A 22997-nucleotide genomic window follows, 5' to 3' on the forward strand; every position below is an offset into this window, starting at 1 on the left:
CTGGAGATCTCCAATCTCTGTAGATCTCTAAAGTCCAGGCTTCTTTCCATCCCTTATCCCAGACGGTTTAGAAAGTAACAAGAATCCTGGAACCTCTAAGACAACATGGCTTTCAATCAGTAGAAGATAACATAAGGAACAAAATAAATATTTTCTTAGCCTGATATAAGAAAACATCTTCATTGGCAGCATCAAAATATATGGTATGGAATATGCAATTTAATGGACTAAAGATGACTACTTTTATCTCTGTCATTCTAGAGATGATGTAGTGAAAAATATTGCTCTAGTCTACAGCTCAGGCAAATTTGTGATGCTTCTTTTAAATCTGTTTTTAGAATGTTATCTTGAAAATAATTTCTTCTTTCTGTACTCACATCAAATGGCAAACTTTGGTGTTTCAGCTCAACAAATTGCAAGGAACAACAGGAAAGTTTTCTGAAAAGGAGTTTGAAGGTGTTTTTTTTTTTTCCTCATCACAGTTTCTCCTAGCTGCTTAGTTGGCCATATAAACTGGCTAGAGTATTGATTATATAGATTACAACAGTAAAAAAAAACCATATCAAAAAACTGTATCTTCAAACTAGTTTATTGTTAAAAAAAAAAAGAAAGAAAATAATAATACAGTTCAAGACAGATACTTGACTGTAAAAAGTGAAAAAATGTTTAAACAAGTCAAGTGCTAACCATTTCTATTTTGTTGCTTGCTCATAGTCTTCCAGAAAGCCTGTCTAATCTGCCACTGAAGCATTCGAGATAAAGTACAAGTCTGTAAATGAGTCCCAGAAATAAACTATTTTTCAGTCAGCATACTAATATATGAGAAAACAAGCATTTGATAAATTACTCAAGCCAGAGTCTCCAGAAGAAATTCTAAATAAAAGTAATTTTAGTCCTATATGTTCATTTTTTTAAAAATCATTGTACAATATCTGATGAAACACCAGATCCTAACAAGATAATACTTCATGGTTTTGAAGCCTACAGAATATCAATGCGGTACATAGCCTTCCAAGAATACTTAACTATTGTACCAAAATCTTGTCTATTGTGTTAACAAAACAGTGAAAAGCATCAAATGAAACTGAAAGCCAGAACATTTAGACATCATCATCAAATGCTTTTTTGTTTGCTTTTCTGTTTGGAGAATGGCATTTCAGTACTTTTCTTTGAATAAAACACATACAAGTATTTTTAAGATCATTTTCATGATCTGGTGATTGGCAGGTAGCAACTGTCATTATTACCTTTATCAGTGGAGCAATAGGCTCCAGAAAGATACCACCACATGTGGTAGTTTTCCAATAATCTGTGATAATTTTGATTCCTGGGTATGCAGTATCACTTACCACAATAATACAATGAAATCTTCTTGCACAAGTATTTAATAATTCCATATCTAAAGCCAGCAATCTCTAGCCATAGAAATGCCATGTGATCCATGTGGTCATTTTTCTGACCACAAACACATAGTTTGTAACTCTTGATGTCCCTTTTTTGTGGATCTGTCCTCAGTGATGATGCATGTATTGTGGTATCACCATAGGCACAAAGTCTGAGAGAAGATATGATTTGTGTTACAGTTTTAACCAAAGACAATACAGTGATTCAACTGATGCTTCTTTTCCATTATAGGAAAGCATAGAGAGACTTCTCAAATACTCAGAATCTTCAATATACATGGGCAATTCTTAAAATTGCTCTCTAATATCAAAAGTAGACTAACACTAGTTTAAATAAAATAAAAATTCAAATCCTAGATATTACATGTGGCAGGACTAATTAGCAGCACAAATTAAGATTGAGGAATAAGTAGGCAGTAGTTCAAGAAAAAAGGCTATTGTGATGTCATCATACATATTAAAGATGACTGAGTGCCACTTGGCACTGCTACGCATTTCATTTGGGGATGTATGTGCAGGAGTGTAGTAAGTTATATGAGGTAATTGTTTTGCAGTACATAACAGTAGTAAAATATTATCTGGAATGCTGTGTTACAGACTTCAGTTTTCACAGTGGATATGGATCACGTGGAAAAAAAATAAAGGAGTTAAAGAAAAAAAGAAGACTTATAAGGGAAAAGCTTGAGAGGTTGGCCCATGTGAACCTCATGAAGTTCAACAAGGCCAAGTGCAAGGACCTGCATCTAGGCCAGGGCAATCCCAAGCACAGATACAGGCTGGGCAGAGAATGGACTGAGAGCAGGCCCGAGGAGAGGGCCCTGGGGGTGTTCGTTGATGAGAAACCAACATAAGTCAGCAATGTGCACTTGCAGCCCAGAAAGCCAACCATATCCTGGGCAGCATCAAAAGCAGCATGGCCAGCAGGTTGAGGGAGGTGATTCTCCCCCTCTACTCTGTTCTCACAAGTACCCACCTGGAGTGTCATGTTCAGCTCTGGGGACCCCAGCAGAAGAAGGACATGAACCTTTTGGAGTTGAGTCCAGAGGAGGGCCACAAGGATGATCAAGGGGCTGGAGCACCTCTCCTATGAAGGCAGGCTGAGGAAGTTGGGGTTGTTCAGCCTGGAGAAGAGAAGGCTCTGGGGAGACCTTAGAGCAGCCTAGACGGGGCCTACGGGAAAGCTGGGGAGGGACTCTGTCGGGGATTGGAGTGATAGGACAAAGGGGAATGGCTTTAAACTAAAAGAGGGTAGATTCAGATTAGATATTAGGAAGAAATTCTTTACTATGAGAGTGGTGAGGCACTGGAACAGGTTGCCCAGAAAAGCTCTGGATGCCCCATCCCTGGCAGTGTTCAAGGCCAGGTTGGATGGGGCTTTGAGCAACCTGGTCTAGTGGGAGGTGTCCCTGCCCATGGCAGGGGGGCTGGAATTAGATGGTCTTTAACGTGTCCCTTACAACTCAAACCACTCTATGGTCTATGAAAAATGAAAGGATTGAATGCATTTGTGTGAAAGAAACTTTAGGGACAGATATACTAACTTATTTTTAATATGTAAAAGTTTGTTGGAAATAAGAAGAAATTGCCTTTTTCTAGTGGGGTTAGAATCATTTGCAGAAGAGTACAGCAAGGAAGAATTGTTAGAATTAATAGATGTCTTCACAAGCAAGTCATTCTATCAGATGATATAGCACTTGAAAATTATTTGAAAATGTCAGCTTTTATAGAATGTTTGTTGTTTCTGTTTTTTCTGCTGTTCGTTGTTTCACAGAAAAAAAAAAGAGGCAATTTACAATGATGATTTTGCTTTGTTAATTGCTGCTGTGCAAGGATTTATTTGATATGGTCCCAATATCACATTAAGTCATCCAGCTGATTTTCAGAACTGGTAACATTTTTTTAAATTCATATCTGTTGTACTTCAGTATAGTATACAAAAGTTCTATGTATATCCAAAACCGTCTTCCAGTCTTCTCTCAGTTTGGTTCTGTGCCGAAACTATTGTACTGCCATACCTTCAGATTTACAACCTTAATTTCCCTTTTGGCTATCACTGAATGTGAGCAGGAAGGAAGGATGAACAAGCAGCTTTCTCCTGTTTTCTAAGTTGATTTTATTATTATTATTATTATTATTATTATTGTTTTAATCTTTTCTTGCAATAAGGTAATTCTGAAAAGCATTCTGGTTTAGGGCTTATGTTAAATTCCATTTCACAGTGATTTTTTTCAGTCATCTCTTTTCCTTCCTATTTAAGATCTCTAAATAACAGCTAGAAAAACATGCTTCCTTAATAAAAAGACTCCATTAAAACATATAGTGTCCAAGACTTATAATTTCCATTTTCTTTTCAAGAGAGGAAATAGAGGACACTGGGTCAGGGCACATATTTTTTGAAATATAGATGGTCCCCTAACCCAGCAGCCACTAAAGGTACACTATACTAGAACAACCTTGATATCTGGGCAGGAAAGATAAAAATCCACATAATCTTTCAGGCTAGTGTCTGTTGCTCGTAGTATAGCCTCTTGTTACAAAGCAACACTTAATGATTTCTTGCACAATTTCTGTGTTCGGTTTAGTGGTCAGAAGATAAACCATGGTCAGAGAAGTGTTTTTAAATTCTTCGGAAGACCTATGCACTGTGTTACAGTCCATATTCCAGAGAAGCAATGAGCATACAGTAATTATTTCCTTCTTGTAAATTGTGTACTTTGAGCACCTCCAGATGTTTGGCAGACCCCACCTGACATCCTTTAAAGAACAGTAAACTAGTCTTCAGTGGCTTATATGTATTTCTTAAATATTTTTATTTATAAATTGCCATGGAACCCTTCCCTAGCTATATTTTTGTTTTTCTGCCCTTAAAAGGAAAATTAAAAACATCTTAGATTTCTCTGCAGTTTTAGTTGTATGGTACTTTGTGATCTGTTTTTGATTCCATATGTCTTATGTATTTCTAATTTTAACTAATGAGAATGTCTCATTAATGTCATTCATGGGAATTATTGGAATTAGAAATGTCAGTATATACTGAATTGTTCTTTAGCTACCAGTTGAATACCAGCTATTCAGTTAAACCATTCTGAAGAGCTCCCTTAGTGAGGAACATTCTGTACCAATGGCTGAATATTTTTTTCTGAAATTGATGTCATTTCTTGTAGGCGACTCAATAACAATGAATTTTCAGTCCTGGAAGCTACTGGAATCTTTAAGAAGCTTCCTCAACTGCGTAAAATGTAAGTGCAACTTCATTGACCTTGTCTATTCAGATAGCATGTTAACTACCTGCTATGTTTCCTTTGATAGTTTTCATCTCTGAAAGACTCTGTATGGTCTAATCAAAAATCAAGAATGGGTTTAAATGAATCACTGAGGTAGATCAGAGATGTCAGTTCTTCTCTATGGGACTAGACATTCCCAGTAACAACTTCTCATGGTATAGCTCAAGCACCTTCACTGCGTTGTCCAGCCAGCTGGTCTGTTATGCAGCCACAGCAGGGAGCTGAGCATAAGCTGCTCAAAAAAGGTTCTAGTAATCTTTTGTAACTTCCTGTACTACTCCCTAACCAGGCAGTTTTGCCTCTTTCAGCACATTCAAGACATGCGTTTTATTCGGTGCTTCATTAAACTGTCACTAGAAGAGGGGAATATCAAAATTATATGACTGAGAAAAAAAAAAAAAAAGGTTTGATCCATGTAAATCCATGTCCACAGCTGATGTTCCAAGATTTGTTTATAATCTTACCAGTTGCAGATATTATTAACAAGAAACCTATGAAAAGTTTTTCTTTCACTTTAGGTATATGGCAGCCATTCAAGAGCAGATCATTTAGTTACTTAGTGACTCTGTGCTCAATCTTTTCAGGATTAAATCCAAGCATAAATAGTAAATGAAGAAAGGTGTGAGCCAAAACAGATTAATGAAAATGATGCACTGCTTTTTTGAATGTAGTCACCCAGTAACTACCACTTGTAAAAATTCACTCTATGCTACTAGTGACTAAAATTTCAAGAGAAGCCAACTACTAATAAGTAGTAAACTACTTATTAGCCTTATCCACGTCCTGTCTGGCAGATGTCATGATCACAATCAGTTAAATACTTATCGCTGATTTTTGAGGTAGAAGACAAATGATTTAAAAAATTTTGCTTTTGACTTATCCAATTAAGTATACCTTGGCAATTTGGGTCTGCGCTGAGATACTTAGAGAAAGAATGCAGGAATACATGGCTCAGCAGTGTGTTGTACATTAGATACCCAGTTTTCCTCGTTCCTCAAGCATCTCAGAATAGCACTTTTTAGAGCTACAACATGCCTTTGAAATAAATAAAATACTTGAAGTAGCATACAAATACACACACACACGTCAGTTCTCCGTATTTAAGAAAAACAGAGAGAAGAGAATATATTGCCAGAAATTATGTATCAAGCTATAAAGCTAGGTTAATAAACATTTCATATCATCTAAAGCTAGTTTGTCTGCTGCTTTTTAGTTGAGGAGAAGGTGTTAAAGACAAAAGAAAAAAAGTAAAAATATTAATCAGTCTTAGTGCAGCTGTCTGCTGGAACCCCCAAGAGCTTTGAATTGTATAATTGAGGAAGAAAAAAATTGGGAAAATTTTACTGCAAAGTTAACATTTTTAACATTAGTGTTCCATAACTTCCTAATATAGTTATCGATTGTTAAAACATTCTTCAATTTAGAGACTGGTTAAGCTTGACTGGAAAGCAGTGAGATGGCAATGTTACAGAGGCTATAGCATGAGTGAATTCTGTATTTGCGTGGAGCTCGTATTTCTTCTGGAGGTTCAAATATGTGCAAAGGTCGTTCTGCACAAATGACACTGAAAAATTGAGGCCTAAATGTTTAATTGATTTGATGGTTCGTCAGCAATAAAGCACGTGTATGCACTGCATCATTGATTAGTTATGCAACGTTAATCCTTAAAATATCACTTTAAATGTCCCTTAAAATGTGAAGTAGGTGAAGTAACATCCATGCTATGCCAAGAACAAGTAAGATTTTAGGAAACTAAGGGTTTGACATGCACAAGTCAGTTGAGATGAGAAATAATGTATTTTTTGCTTCCAGTCTTGTGCAGCACCTTACAGGAGACTGAACACTGTGAAACTAAATGACAGTGATGATCATATTCTTCATCACAGGCAAGATGTATGTAAAATTACAGCTAGTCAGCACTCAGACAAAGCCACAGCTCCTTCTTTTCCATGTCTCAGATAATGGCACCCATTCATACTGGCAAGCATGAGACTTTTTATTCTAATAAATGTTTCTTGATGTGAACAATTAAAATGCTGTTCAAAAAGGAGCATCAAATAATGTTTGTTTTTCTTCCCAACATCATTAATTAGATTAAGTAAAAAGTTTTTAGCTTCACTGTATTTTAGATTTCTCAGAACATTCTTAAGAGCTTTGTAAAAATCCCTGGTGTATTATAACACTGTTTAGTGTGTAGATACGTTCTTAACTGTTCTTAACAAGATATAAGTATAAATAGATTTACTTGGAAAAGAAAAAAAAAAAAAAGGAGGCAAGAATACAATTAAAAGTCTTTAAGAAAATGTGTGTTGTTGAGTGTGCATGCTTATGGTATATATGGTACACATACTTTCCATTTGGGATGTAATTTCCATATTTAAACTAAAACCCACAAACACTAAATATTTTGGCAGTATTATAGGACATTTTCCCACATTTTTGATCTGCTTTGCATGCAAATTGCAGATAAATGAACTCTTGCTTATAAACCCTTCTTTTTTTACTAATGTCAGAAATGATTAACATTTCATTTACTGTTTACATTCACACATTTCATTTACATATGTTGCTGTTTATACTGTTTTCTTATGTCTACTGAGATGAAATAAAGAAATCAGAGTAGTTAGTTGTGCTAGTACTCATACAGTACTGCTTTGTTATTCATTTGTCTAATAATGCTACAAGGATTGGAGACAAAAAAAATATATATATATACATTTGTTGACAAGATTCAGATTTTTTTTATGAAAATATGTTTTTGTGTGGCAGCAGCATGTACTCGGTAATTGCAAACAATTTCCAAATTTTGCTTTAAAAATCTTCACTTCTGTAGTTTAGCAAGGCATTGACTTTTGCTTTTTCTTGTTCAAAGTTAAACAATATATTTGTTGCTTTTACTCAGTAGCTCAATTATCTTGAAATCTATGCAGCCTGCAACATTTAACAGTCCATTTACGGTATGTAAAAACAAACAAACATGCTTTTCTCTGCTTCTGTTACTGTGCAATAGAAACCTGAGCAATAACAAGATTACAGATATCGAAGAAGGAGCATTTGATGGAGCCTCTGGTGTGAATGAACTATTGCTCACTAGCAATCGCTTGGAAAGTGTTCGAGACAAAATGTTCAAAGGACTGGAAAGTCTTAAAACACTGTAAGTGTAATTGTTTGAGTGTCCTTATCCTTCCTTTCTGCCAGGTATTTTTTTAAGTAATACTCTATCTGTCCTGAAAACTTTGATTTTGGATTAGCTATAGTCAAGCATATCTTAGTTTTTGTCCCTATTTTACACAAAGCTTATAATAGAGAGTATAAGCATTCATTAATTATTAATTATTGATATAGCGTAGCTGAAGTTCTCATTGTGGTTATTAGACTACAAAGATTATGTGTCTTCTTAAATGAGGAAGCAGTTGAGAATGGGTAAATATACAACTGTAGAAACGGAAATGGGAATAATCATCTGCTTGAAACTAACAGAATTTTGCATGGAAATTATACATTTTACGTAATGGACTCTGATTCAATCCAGCTCAACCATTATTGGATATTTTGCTAGAGGAAAAAATGATTCTGGTGGATATTGAAATATGGGAAATGATTCTCTCCTAACTAATTTTAATGTAATTTCAACAGTGAAGAGAAGAGTAAAAGCACTGTAGCTTGAACTCATTTCATTCTTTCCATGAAGGCAGTTTAGCTCTTTCCATTCAATATATATATATATATTAAAAAAAATGTTTATACTATTCACAGCTTCTTGGCCTTCTTCAGGAGTCAGTCCTTCTGATCAGCAGACCAGAGCCAAGACGGTCTTTGGGGCTTCAGCTGTCCAAAGAAATTAGGCATTCTTAATAAATCAGACCTCTCATTTCTAACTTCTCATTTAAAGCTGCTAAAATTGTATCAAGCAGTTAGACAGGAGTGTGGGAAAAAATATTCATTTGTTGAAGGACAGGTAGAAAAACAGTAACCTTTAAAGCTCCTGTGGTTTACTAACAGATGCATGAGATTTTAAAATAGGTGTTTCTTGCTTAATGTTCTGAAATTTTTATTAAGTAGTAGAGTCATGCTAAGAAGGAATCTGGGTAGCCTAATTTCATTCATTTGAAAGACTTGAGAATGTAGTGGAAGTGCTTTCTATCTTTTATCCTAAGAAAATTCAGGTCAGAAGGGACCATGGGAGGTCAGCCTTCTTCTCAATATAAATAGCAGTTCTGGACTCATTTAAGCTCAGGAACATGAAGTGGGAAGTAGGGACTGCTACGTGTATCTGATTTGGAGAATTTTAGTCAGTTTAATTTTATTGTCAATTACTGATTCTGTTATTAGAAAAAAAAAAATAACACTTGGGGAAATCACCTCTTGCCTCTGTGAAACCCACTCACCTTTTTGTTCTCCAGTGCCCTCCAACACGCTACACTCAGTTCCCTTGGTGTCACTGTGGTTCCTCGAGCAGTAGCAGTCCTTCCAGTAGCACCTCTTGGCCTCTGCTCGGGCAGCGGTTCAGCTCCAGCCCCTGCTCAGACCACCACTTTGGCTTGAGCCCCTGCCTGGGGAGCTGCTCCTTTGGCTACGGCTCCCATCCAGCAGCTGCTCGGCTCCTCTCCCTCCTCCTGCTCAGGGTGGTCCCTACTTTCCATCTCTTCTTTACTCCTGCACTGGCCTTGCTGCTCCTTTTTGCCCCTACATTTGCTGCTCTTTCTTAAATTCAGAGGTGCTCTAGACTCATTTGATGGGTTAAGAGGCACCACAAATTCCTCTGAATGGTCTGGTTTCGGCATGCAGGGCCCTTGCAGTGGTGGCTGGGGCTAGCCATGGGGCAGCCCCAGGCCTCTCCTCACAGAGGCCATCTCTTCACATTTATACCTAGTAGAAATGAAGCATTTGCAAGTACAGTTTTTTAATGCTAACTTCTTTGATTGCCAAAGTGCACAGAGGAAATGTCAGCTAGCCCATGTTGTTTATATTTCAGTAATAGAGCAGTAATAACACAAAATATTATTGAGCGCTTTGACCGTCCCTAAGCTGAGAAATGCTGAGCCTTATTTTCTCAGGATGCTGAGGAGCAATCGTGTGAGCTGTGTGGGGAACGACAGTTTCACAGGCCTGAGCTCCGTCCGCCTGCTCTCACTGTACGACAACCAGATCACCACCGTGGCACCGGGCTCCTTCGACACCCTGCATTCACTCTCTACGTTGTAAGTCACATTCATCTTTTACCAAACACAGATTTAAACCTCTATCAATATTTTGGGGCACTTGTACTAATATTTTACCATATAGTTTCATGGTAGGAGCTGATGTCAAGGGAAAATTATGAGTTCCATAATCAGACTTTTCAGAAAAAAGTTGTTTCTGGACCATCAAGAAAAGTATGTTTTCCTGGTGGCCTTTGACACAGCTCTAGACTGGTTTCCAGAAGTGCCTGAGCAAGCATGAAAAATGTCCTGCTATCCATGCTCACAGAAGCCCACTAATTTGAACCAGCATAGAAACCCACATTTGGGCACCCCTCAAGCCAACTGCAGATGATCTAATCACCTTGTTGTCTTTCCTTTTGCACTCTGCAGTCTGATCATTATTTTAAATTCAGTGGGACTACTAAAGATATTAATTCATACCTATTTTAAACTAAAGCTTCAGTCTCATTTTCAAAAAAAAAAAAAAGTGTACCTTTTTATTTAAATGCAGTGCAATTTAAGGGAAGGGAAAATGGGGTGAGAAACTGCCAGTCAGTTTACTGAAGAAATGCTTTCTGTAGGTAGCATCATTCAGGAAAGTACTTAATCCCCTTTTTACATAAAAAGTGACACTTTGCGCCAAGTGACTAATTTGTGCATATTAAGGATGGCATGTTTATAAATAATGGAATTGTCAATATATTTATGCTGAAGTAAGAAGATGCCAAAAGTACTGAGACTTCTAGAAGTAAATTCATTTTTATAACTGGCATGTAATCAACATAGCTGTCACTTTAGATAGGAAACTTATTCTCTGGAGCAAATAAAAGATGGAAATCTTGAGATGACAAATTAATGGAATAGCTGTTGTCAGGTTAAAGCTAATAATGTAAAGTAATCAGACTTCATCTCTATACGAAATTATTGTATTATCAGTACAGAGTGGCTTGACAACAAGTCAAGTCTTTGACAGTTTTAAATTATTTCTAAATGAGCTATATCAAGATTCACTACACAGAGCCTAAATTACAGTTTTCATCTATGGTTTGTACATACTATTGTTTGAAGAACTGTATTTAAGCTCAGGTTTTTGAAAATAGAAATAGCATACTTAGAATGAAAAAAAATCTGTCATCAGAAGTGAACTTTCATGTGGTTCTCAGAAACCTCTTGGCCAATCCCTTCAACTGCAACTGCCATCTAGCGTGGCTTGGAGATTGGCTAAGGAAGAAACGCATTGTGACAGGAAATCCTCGCTGTCAAAAGCCTTACTTCCTCAAAGAGATTCCTATCCAGGATGTGGCAATTCAGGATTTCACATGTGATGATGGTAAGAAATTTAATAGTTAAAATTTTATAACTTCAGCTTTTGTATGGATAGTTTCATGATTCCTGTAGATCCCAAAGCAATATTCTTTGAAGTGACAACTGGTATTCTTTAAATCACTTCATCATTGTTTCCTGCTCAGTTTCTATGTCAGTTTAAAAACCTTTCACCCATTTTTAGATGATTAGCAAGCACATGACTGCTGTATATATGTTTTTAAAAGTTTTTCTTGCCTATGTTCCATACTGTAATTATAACTTACAGATAATATAAAGATTACATACATTGATCAAATGTTGTAGTTCAAATGAGAATATTTTCAAATGTTGATGCTCAAATCAAGCACTCTTTCAGGTGACTTGATCAAATGCATGCTATTTTTCTCAGTTTGTGACTTCGAGAATGTCAGAATTCCCCTTACCGATTAAAGAAATAATGGTTTCTGTCTTGCATCTCTCTCACACACACTTCCATTTCTTAAATTATTAGTTTGTGAATTTTCAAGGCTGCAACTTTACTTTAAAGGGACTCTGTTTATTTTAAATCATTTGCTAATTTTGAAAATCAGCATATATTTTGTTTTATTATGTTTCATTTTAAGTTATGTTTTTTCTTTAATGATCTTTTTTTTTTCCCAAATAATAACATTTTTATCTAGTAAAACAAAATCACACTAAATAAAACGTTATTTGAAATGTAAATTCTTGGAGCAATGGTTTATAGTGGTGAGAATATTTTCCATCCATAGAGATATCATAATGCAAAAATCTCATTTTTGCTTATGAGAATTACACGTGGGACATTATTGCTAATCCTGAAATGTCATTTGCATGGCAAGCTTAACATCTGTTTGTTTTTATTAACCAGGAAATGATGACAATAGCTGTTCTCCACTGTCCCGCTGTCCTGCGGAATGTACTTGTCTAGACACAGTAGTTCGCTGCAGCAACAAAGGCCTAAAAGCTTTGCCTAAAGGCATCCCAAAAGATGTAACTGAACTGTAAGTGGCACAGTTTTTTCCCTTTCATAAAAATCAATGTCAGATATATAGTGTCAGATTCATCAATGAGGGGAGAAGTGAAGAATTGGCTTCACTTGTTCAGCTGAAATTTATTAATATAGCGCTTTGTAGATATAAAGACTTGCAAAGAATCTTGAGAACTCTGAGGTTATGTTTGAATTAGCAATGCTCTCTAAGTCTCAAAACACTTAAAGAACCCTCTGTTGCTGCAAAGCTTTACAAATCTATGTATACAAAATTATAATCACTCTCGGAATTTATAACCCCAACAATGAACTGTCATGTCACTGAATATGGTCATTATATTTCAATGGATTAAATTATAGGCAAAAATGAATTTGATTATTCTGTATTCATTATTCTAATGGGAAGGAATGAAGAAGTTCAACTACAATTCAAAAGCAGAAAGACAGCAGTCTATTAAAGTGTTTGTATATTTTCATAATAAATGTGGGTTTGTGATATTTTATAAAGACTGGTTCTAATAGATATAAAGTGAGATTTTTCATATAGGAAGTCATATAGTCTGGAATATTTCATTACGCAAGATTAGTTTTTATATGAGAAAAATGGTACATTATATGTATATATAATTTGGTGCATTTATTTGCATAAAATGGCGTGTTTTATGCAAATATACAATTTGGATATGCAGATGGACAGTAAAGCTGATATAAAAACAAGTTTGGTACCTCATGCATTGTTTGAAGATCATGACTGAATAGATACTCACCAAACTAAATGAGTCAATTTTTATGCATTATCAAAGGGAAAGTATAAACCTAAAAATTGGTTTCATTATCTACTTTGAAAAATGGTTGCAAAACTGAAAGAAATAGTTGGAACTTATTGACAAGAAAAAAAGTTTGGTCATATTGTCATCCTGAGTTATAAATCACAATTGTTTAGTATTATTAATCCTGCATAATGACTGATTAACATGGTGTTTTTTTAGAAGACATCATAACTGACTTTTAAATCACTGTAACAGTTTTATTATTTTAGTATTTGTTATTATATATAAGATTCTGAAATGTCCACCAGTAATTTGGTGCTTAAAAGCATCCAAAAGGAATTGATCATAAATGAAGAGAAATTACTAAGAATTCAAATTAGCATACAGCTATATAAGCCTGTAACTTTTTTTTTTTTCCTAATAGAAGATGACTTAATTAAATATAGTCTGGCATAATAAACACAATTTGACAATGTAAGGGTATCAATGCAATGTAAAATTAAGCATCTGAAGAGAGATGCTTTTGGAAGTGCAAGTGGAACCCTAACTGTGACTGAAAACTCATTTGTGTACAATTTTGTATGCTTTAATTAGTGTCTAAGCATGCAATTTAGCATATTTTTCAAAAGGATAATGGAGGTGGTTCCTGTTAGCAGTTGCATACTGATTGATTATTCTTGTTCATTAGCATGCATAACCCTTCCAAGATGTACCCTTCATTTTATAAAATATCTTAATAGTTGCTTCATTTGAACAAGCAGGAGTTTTTATCAAACAAGTGGATGCTTGTAGTACTTCAGTTCTACTGAAGCTAAAGCAATATATCCTAATTTATCTGTCTGATAAAATAATTTCCTCTGAATACTCATTTCTTCAAAAAGTTTAAATGTTGTGGGTTTTGTTTTGTTTTTTTATATTTTAATAATTATGTCCGTGGTTCATTCACCACCATTTATGTAAAACCATTAACATAAGCAGACATTTTGGATTTGGCAAGCATCCAGAAAGTCAGGATCCAGGAGGAGGGGCAAGGAGGTTGATTAGATGTAGGTTGTTATTTTTTGGCCTGGCAATCCACTAACTGTGTTAAGTAAAAGTTTCCAGAGATGTTGCAGCATACTTAAAGGCATTAAGCTCAAAATTCATCTAAGAATGTCTGTAGCCAAGACTGCTATTAACTCAAGTGTGTTGCAGTCATTTGGATTGCTAAAGTATCTCCTTTGTACAGAGATAATGAGGGCGTAGTTTTCAACTTGGGTTCCGGGAGGCACAAGTAATACCACCTTAATGCCACCATTGGCAAGTTTAACCCTGTTGAGAAACTAATGGCCTTTTATGTTCCTGCCCCGCACTGTGTGCTCCATATCAAAGAATTGGGTGCATTCAGCAGTTCCTAGAATCTCTAAACTACTTGCCCTGGTTACATGAAGAGCTCCTCCACTTGCACTTTGTAATGACCGGCTGCACACTGGAAAGCTTTTTAGGCATGACCTGTTAACCTTCCTCTTCCTGTAATTCAGGTTCTGGTATGGTTTGATGGCTCTGCACCTGTTAACTAACTCTAAGGATGAGCAAGTTTGTTATTGAGAATTATGAGCATGGAATATGAGCAAGTAATGTAATACAGGCACTGTAAATCTACAAAGAAGAAGAAAAAAAAAATCGAACTTTTCTAGCGAAGGGTAATTGATTGCTGTCTTTAGTCCGTAACATACTGCAGAGGAACAGGCTTGTGATATATCATTCCTGACACACCATGGGAGACACAGGGAAAAATTACGGAAGATGACCTGAATTACAGGCATGACAAATGAATTTGCTCATATTCAGATTTGATACCAGCCCATGCTCTTTCTACATTAAAGGACTAAGTCTTAAATTTAAGGTTGTGTTTCTACTTGCAATAGCTCAAAATCCACGCTTAATACAAGTCATATAAGTCAGATATTTGCTTTTCTTTTCACCAATAGGTATGTATAAAATAGAGCAAATAAAGAACTCAGTTTGCAAAGCTCTTAAGAATAACAAAAATTACTATGTAAGGGTTAGCTGTTGATACTATTACTTCATAATATCTGATAGAAGAGTATTTGCATCTTAGGCTACAGATCCTCAGCTGTGTCTCTAAAAAACAGTATTTGTACTCAAGGGTTCTTACAAAATGGGAATATTAGGTATTCATACTAAATTTTCTGTACTGTTGGATTTTAAAATTAGTGCATGGAGATGCTACTGTTGTAATGAAAAAAAAACAAAACACCTCTATATTTTATTTTTCTATTTTAGTTATTTGGATGGAAATCAGTTTACCCTTGTTCCAAAAGAGCTTTCCAACTACAAGCATTTAACACTTATGTAAGTAGTTTTATATCATCCTTTTCTACTGGCATGGAAACAAAAACAAAAAATCCCCTACTTCATCATATATGTTTTTAGTTGTAAGAAAAAAACATGAAATATATTATGTATTTTAGTAAATATAATGCCCAAACACATTTTATGATGGGATCACATCTTACATATGACATACTTGGTCACATTTTATAAGCTGGGCTATTTCATTGCAGTGATTACACCACAGAGTAAGTAAGTAGTTAACCTGAAAAGAGATGTAATATCTTAAAAAATGTGTTAAGGTAATACAGTATTCTGTTACGCAGCTCCATAAAGGCACTGAAATTATTTTATTTATAAAAGAAAGATTCGGTGGTATTCATATAGGAATAGCACATGCTATGGTGCTAACACTTGAATATAACCCCTTCTGTTTCTCCGATAATATATGGTTTAATGACTGAAGAAGAGAGGTTGTCTAGAGCTCCTTACTATTGCTGACTCACTCTGTGATTTGAGGCAAATCACTACCTGCTCCAAAATTTATTTCATCCACTTCATGAAAGATTTGAATATGATTTCCATAACTTAGAATAGCAAAGTGGGAGAAACAGGAAGACTGTCAATGTAAATGTCTGTAATTCCTTTGTTAGCACCATAAAATTTATACCAGCTGAGGCTGAACTGCATAACATTCTGAAATCACTTGTGGTTTCAGTATAATCAGAAAAAAAGTAACAAAAGTAGGGAGTAAGAAAATCCCTTAAATTTCTTTTTGACTCTTTTTAGAGCTTTGATGCTAAAATTGAAAGTAGTTTGGCATTTAAAAACAAGGTCTTGATTTCCTTTATTTACCTCATGCTAGACAAAAGTGGTCATTGTCACAAATTTAGAAAAGAGATGCTTCGAAAACTTTCATATTTTGCCAATAGCATCAGAAAAAAAAAAAGAAAAAAAAAAGAGAGAAACCTGCAATATTCTCAAATGTATACAGTGTAGGCCTAGGAAGTCTCTGTGAGTTATTCAGGGAAGTTATGCGAGTTCTAACTTGAAGCACACATAAAATATAAACTTCGGAATCTTGGTACATACAAGAAGCAAACATAGATTGGACTGCATGCAGTAATAATGTCAGTGGAGGCTGGAGATTAAATTAATTAGAATAATAGTGACAGGGCTTCCATCACAGAGATTGTACCTACTCCTTTTCTATTTTTGACAAACATAGTCGTAAATTGGATAACTTTACCTCTTAATCAGAAAATACACATAAACTATTTACCAGACAGCTGTAGTACAATAATTGATAAACTGAACAGTAAATAAAATACAAAGAAGATAAGTATTAACAGTCTCTTCATACCAGACTTGTGGGGGTACATTATTGTCATCTCTTCTGAATGTATCCTCATACTGCTTTTTGGAATTTGAGAATGTTCCTCGGCTGTGTTTCGAAAACCAAAACGCTATGCATAGTTCTCTGGCTGAACTTGGAATCACATATGAGTCTTTTGAGTTCCAACTAACATGGAAAATTTTTATTTCTAACTTTTTTCTCATATGAATAGATTGCACTGTTATATATGGTTTAGTATGTTTATTATTATGAGTCAATTGTCTTACATGCTTTCATGAAATTTCAAGTGGAGAAATATGTATACTACACTGCTATTCAACAGTACTCTAAGTTAAAATACCAAGGTCCCCTCAGAAACAAATGCTTAAACAGATTTAGAATTAAATTTCACCACAGAATATGGTAAACAGCAGTGAAATAGCCAGCATAAAATGAAAACTAAAGCACAATATGAGAATAAAGAACAGGCATTATTTAAATTTAGTACAGCTTTTTCAAATCTTCTTTGAAGCTACCATCTTTGAAGCTGCCAGCATACCACTCCAGCTTCCATCATACTTACACTTGAGATTTTATTCATTAGAATATTGAACAAGAAGGATGTTAAGGCTATAAATCTTAGATAGCGTTCTTTACAATAATAGCTCTGGGCTTTGATGCGTTCAGCCTGTAAGTGTTAAGTAGATTACTATATGATACTTACTCAGGTGTCATTAAGGATATGACTAAAATGATTTCAACTTTAAAACATCACTTTTATTTCTATACTTGGGTTCATGTAGGATTGCATTATTAACTCAGTAGCATGATGGACATTGCTGTTGTAAAAGAATGCATCACGCTGCTCTTTCATCTGTGTTGAAATGAAAATGCTTTCCATTGATCAAGCTAAACACTTGCTAGGCTTGTATATGGCATGTGAAAATAAAAATGTTTGCTGCTTTAAATATTGATACCAATTATGATACTACTTCTACTAATAAAAGTAATGTGTCTGTCAGTTTAACTTCCAGTGTTTCAGGACTTGGGCAGTCATTTTAAGGTCTGAATTTCTGAATTTATTTTTTATAGAGATTTAAGTAACAACAGAATCAGCACACTTTCTAATCAGAGCTTCAGCAACATGACTCAGCTGCTCACCTTGTAAGTTTAAACATGTAACAATGACACTTTGGAAGCATTACAGTTTTATTTGTCTTGGAAAGAAGGGGCATTTTGTTGATATTAAAGCTTGCTTGTTGTGGAGGCTGTAAAATAACTTGTTTCCTAACGACCTATGTGTGCAAAAGCTGTTATGGCCTTGCTCTGCATTCTGTTTACTGAATGCCTGATTTACCTGCTGACAGGATTTTGTATATTTTCAGAATTCTTAGTTACAATCGCCTGAGATGTATCCCTGCACGGACTTTTGATGGGTTGAAATCACTTAGGTTGTTGTAAGTATTATTTTTTAACCATTGTCATTTTCCAGAATTTTTATTTGCATATAGCAGATAGAAAATCTGTGCGAAATTACTGGATTGTAAAATCTATCAAGTATTTGAGAAGTGATAATTACATAGTCTTGAAACTCTTTAGTGTTTTCATTCTGGGAAAGTATACTACAAAATACTGCACAACATATAATACGACCCTGGACAACATGTATACACAAACCCCTACACTTTATTTTTCTGCTTTTTAATCATGACTGTATCTCTTTTGTGAGTTATATTCTTGCTTGTTATAAGAATTAAAGTCTAACAAAAATGTCATACATAAATTTTCATATATATATTTTTGCAGCTGTATTTTTAAGATTTTTATTCCAACAATAGATATCTGTCTTTATTGTTTTGTTTAATATGAGAGTATTTCCATCAGGATCAACTATTCAAAACCAATAAAAGATATTTTGATTCCAAGAAAACATTCCACTTTAGCACTAGAAAGACCATAGTTGAAAGGGCAGTGGGAGAAGCAGCAAAATGTGACAAAGGAAAATTAAAAAATGGTCATTCTAGTTTACACCTTCTTTTTGTTATAAAACAAACAAACAACAAAAAAAATCCTGCAGAACTTCTGTCTCAAAAGTCCCCAGTTGAATCTGTAATTTTTGTCTTCATTTGAGTAGCTTCATTGAATAGCTCAGTTGGATTAAATATCTCAAATGTCTCACGAATGGCATTATTTAAGTGTGTTTACATAAACTGAGTCCTTTTTTTATGTAAATGTGGATCAAGTCTTAATAATTCTGTATGTGCGAGATATACATGTAAATGAATGAATTTAAATAACAGGACACATTTCCGTGCAGGTTTGCTACAGGAGACAGTATTGACACGTAATAAGGTTTTTACTATCAAAATAGTAAAAACCCTATTAGAAACATTTATTAAAACCTTATTTAAAACCTTTATTTAAAACCTTATTAAAACCTTTTCTATCAACCTTAGTAATTATATTAATGAACAGTCAATACCTGTATTTTCTGTGCATTGATGGAAGATAAAAAATGCATGAACCAAATTAGCAGGAATTTCAGGGAACTGCTAAAAAAGTCAGAAATAAGTCTTCGGCCATACCTAAATCCAGTAAGTACTTTGCAGACACCTTTGACTGACCTTTATTCTTTGAATTAAAAAAAAATTTATCAAATGAAAATATAAGGAAAAAAATCAAGTGATGAGTAGGCTGCTGATTAAAGCGTAAGTAAACAAGGCTGGAAACACAGAGGAACTGAAAAATATGAAAAGATGAAAACTTTTTACAAAAGCTGAAATTTCTGAAATTAATTTCCTGAGATTTATACATATATATTATTTTGTTTATTTTCTTGTTAAGGTCTTTACATGGCAATGACATTTCTGTTGTTCCTGAAGGAGCTTTTAATGATCTCTCAGCACTATCACATCTGTGAGTATTCAAATGATAAACATAAATGATTTTATGTTGTTTAGCAAATTTCATACAGTTGAACAAAGACAAATGCAAAGGCCTGCTCTGGAACAACCCTAGCAGAGGCTGGGGACAGAACAGATAGCTAGCAGCTCAGCAGAGAAATCCTGGACCTTCTGCTGGGCAGCAAATTGAATGTCAGGCACGTGCCCTTATGGCAACGAAGGCTGAAGATGATCTCTGCTGAATTAGTAAGCGAGGAGCAAGGTGACTGAGGAGAGTGGTTGCTCACTTCTGCTTGGCCCTAGTAAGGACACATCTGGAATATGTGTTCAGTTTCTCCAGAACAAAGTAGATATGTATGAAACAGAGCAAGTCCAGGATAGAAGTGGGCAAGGTGGGGAGGGTGCTGTGAGTTGTGAGAAGGTAAAGGAACTGGTTTTATTTAGCCTGGAGAAGGAGATGTCAAGGAGGGACCTAACAGCAGTTTTTAAGCCTTTAAGGGAATTATAGCAATGACAGACAGATTTTTCTCAGAGGTTGCAAAGTGAAAGATGAGAGTCAACAGTCACAAGCCACAATAAGGGAAGTTTCATTGACATAATGAAAAATTTTTCACCTTGAGGGTAGTTTAGCTTTGGAACAGGTTGCCTGGAGAAACGGCAGAATCTCTCCTCCCTGGAGATTTTCAGAACTCAGCAGGACACAGCCCTGAGCAACCCTGCTCTGACTTTGAAGTAAGCCCCACTTTGTTCAGGAGGTGGGACTAGATGACCTCCAAAGAACCCTTCCAGCCTAAATTATTCTGTGTTTCTGTGCTGGTGTTTGTTGACGTTAAATGCATGGAATCTGATTTCAGAATATCCTCTGAAGCACTATTTCTGTCCTTAATTTTCAATGGAAACTTAGATTAGAGCAAGTTACCTACCTATAAACCTCACTGTGTTTATGGGTAGTTATTAAATCTTTTCTTTCATTTAAGGAGTAAGCTGACTAGTGCCTTTAAATGTACCCATTTTTGATGTTTCTGGTTGTTAAAAAAAAAATAAAAAATAATAAAAAAAATCTGCTTCTAATTCAATATCGGACTTTTACATTTAATTTGCCATTTCTCAGAAATTTGATGAGCCCAGTCAAGCTTTAAGTCATTGATCAGTCATTCAAATGCTACTATTAGACTACCTCATCTACATTAAAATCAGTAAAGCTTACATAGATTTGATTGTCTTTGCTGTTATTTTTTCTTAACATTACCAATTATCCTTGCTAATATTCTGATTTTAGCAGAGCCAACTGCTCAGTTCACACTGACATCAGGCTGACATTCACTCTTGTGAATATGGCCTGGACAAATTGTAGGTATTTCTCTTTACATGGGAAGTTTGCTATTACACGACCATATTACCAGGTCTGATTTTTTGTTAATGCTCTGACTATAGCCTAAATGAACGTATATATGTGTGTGTGTGTATACAATTTCTTCTGTTCATCTGGAAGCCTGTAGCAATAATTAAGAAGGTTTAGTGTGTCAGAAAAGAGTGTGTCTGTAGTAGTTTCTACCACCTTTGCTTTTGCTTGCCAAGGATTTTATTCCCTTTCTTGAAGATCCCTTTATCCAAAGTTGTGGAACAATCTGAAAGAAGCTCTATAATTATTTTATTGAAATGAATATGGGTATGTCTTTATAGGAAAACAAAACAGAGGCTTAAAAACCTTTACAGTAATTAATCCCCAAAATCTCTAGCTATATTGTTTTTTAATTAAAAAAACAATCAAATTTATTTAAAGAAAAGGATTTAATTTCACAACAGGGCAGCTCTTATGTAAGGGGTAGTGTAGTTTTATTTATGTATACAGCAGAGATCTCTTACAGAATTCTGCACATAGTTGTGAATTCAGTGGGAGATCTTGAAAGAGGAAATAATTAAATCAAATTTGGAAGCTTAGAAACAGATGGTTTGTACCAGCCTGGGAGCCATAAACTGAAAAGGAAAAATATCTGGGTGGAACTTTGTGGGGCTGCTTTGGAAGAAATATTTTATTCTTCCTAACTTAATTTCCCAGTATCAGTTTCATTCTGATGATGCAGTTGATATTGCCCATTACATACCAAAAGTGACACAGAGTTAAGTTTACGGAAATGGAGGTAAGTTTGGGTAGTTTTTTTTACCAAGTTTATTGTTAAAACTTACTTCTTGATTTAAAACCTAAATATAGACACTTCATGCACTTACACTTAGGGTCAGTTTGGTGGAGGGGAGGTATGGTTTGTGGTTTGAGATTTTTGCCAGCCTCAGTTTTCTGGGTTCTCTTTCTAAAAACAAACATTTAAAACTTTATTCCCTTTTTGTTTATCTGTTTTCCATAGGGCTATTGGAGCAAATCCTCTTTATTGTGATTGTAACATGCAGTGGCTGTCTGACTGGGTAAAATCAGAATATAAAGAACCTGGTATTGCGCGTTGTGCTGGCCCTGGAGAAATGGCAGATAAACTTCTACTCACAACTCCATCTAAAAAATTTACTTGCCAAGGTACTGTTGGTGATTGTTTATTTGTTATTTACATTTATAATACATTTATTTTTTATATTTATTTACAACTGTGCATTTATTACAGTGTCTTCACTCTTGTCATCATTTCTCCTCATACTTAGGGATCTAGCTGTTGGTTCCTTTCAGGAATTGTATTTATTTTAAAAACTTCTATGACATTTTGTTTTGTTTGCTTTTTTGTTTGTTTTTTGTTTGTTTGCTGTTTTTTTCAATCAAGAGATGGAGAAAAGTCTGATTTGCAGTGTAATACTCATCAGTATATAGATGTAAATAGGTAGCTGGTACTGTCTCACTAATGAACTAAAATTTAAACATCTACACTTCTCTTAACTAAAGAATGTCCTTTCCCTTCAGACTGTTTATAGTAAAACCTGTAAATACAACTGTAATCCTAGCAGTCTGCATTATCTCAGTGGTATGTAATTGCATCAATATGCCCAGAATGCTGTTTTCTTTGATGTTTCAGAAGAAAGCCTAAAATACACAGAATAGATAAAAGATGTGATTACCTGTAGAAGTCTCATTCTAGATGTTATTATATAGGTAGGTTTCTTGGGGATTGAAACAAGTATTTATCTCTGTGTTGGTACCAATGTTATTGGCACTTTTATGACAAATTATTTCTGTTTAATTCTCAGGTTCTTTTTCTGAACCCTAGTATTTTTTGTCTTAGAACAATATCTTTTTGATTCATATGTGAGAGTAGACTTAGTTTGTTTTGCTGTTTAATCTTACTCAATTCTCTCCATTTCTCTCCTTTTAAATATTTTGGAAGCACAGCTTCTGCTGTAGCTTCATTTTTCAGACTCAGGCTTATACTTGCAAGTTGTCACTAAGTTTATAGTTATTTTTGAGGCATCAGATAAATATGATCTTATTTTTTGTAGAAGTAACTTATTCTCAGAGTATAGGTAGTCTTCAA

The 22997-nt window shown here is 34.9% G+C and overlaps 1 protein-coding gene across 10 annotated transcripts in view; it reads left to right on the forward strand.

The window, feature by feature from the left end:
• Positions 1-22997, forward strand: part of SLIT2 (slit guidance ligand 2) — a 264142-nt gene that overhangs the window by 198428 nt on the left and 42717 nt on the right. For 9 of the 10 annotated variants that reach the window (XM_066995708.1, XM_066995705.1, XM_066995709.1 and 6 more), the window contains 10 exons: positions 4568-4642; positions 7698-7841; positions 9745-9888; positions 11034-11200; positions 12065-12197; positions 15241-15309; positions 17717-17788; positions 18010-18081; positions 19469-19540; positions 21891-22054. In XM_066995708.1, the coding sequence (XP_066851809.1) occupies positions 4568-4642; positions 7698-7841; positions 9745-9888; positions 11034-11200; positions 12065-12197; positions 15241-15309; positions 17717-17788; positions 18010-18081; positions 19469-19540; positions 21891-22054 (1112 nt within the window). The remainder of the gene's footprint in view (positions 1-4567; positions 4643-7697; positions 7842-9744; positions 9889-11033; positions 11201-12064; positions 12198-15240; positions 15310-17716; positions 17789-18009; positions 18082-19468; positions 19541-21890; positions 22055-22997) is intronic. The other variant, XM_066995707.1, reaches the window with a different exon arrangement.

The sequence above is a fragment of the Anser cygnoides genome, chromosome 4 (assembly GCF_040182565.1).
Source record: "Anser cygnoides isolate HZ-2024a breed goose chromosome 4, Taihu_goose_T2T_genome, whole genome shotgun sequence".
Lineage (NCBI taxonomy): Eukaryota > Metazoa > Chordata > Aves > Anseriformes > Anatidae > Anser > Anser cygnoides.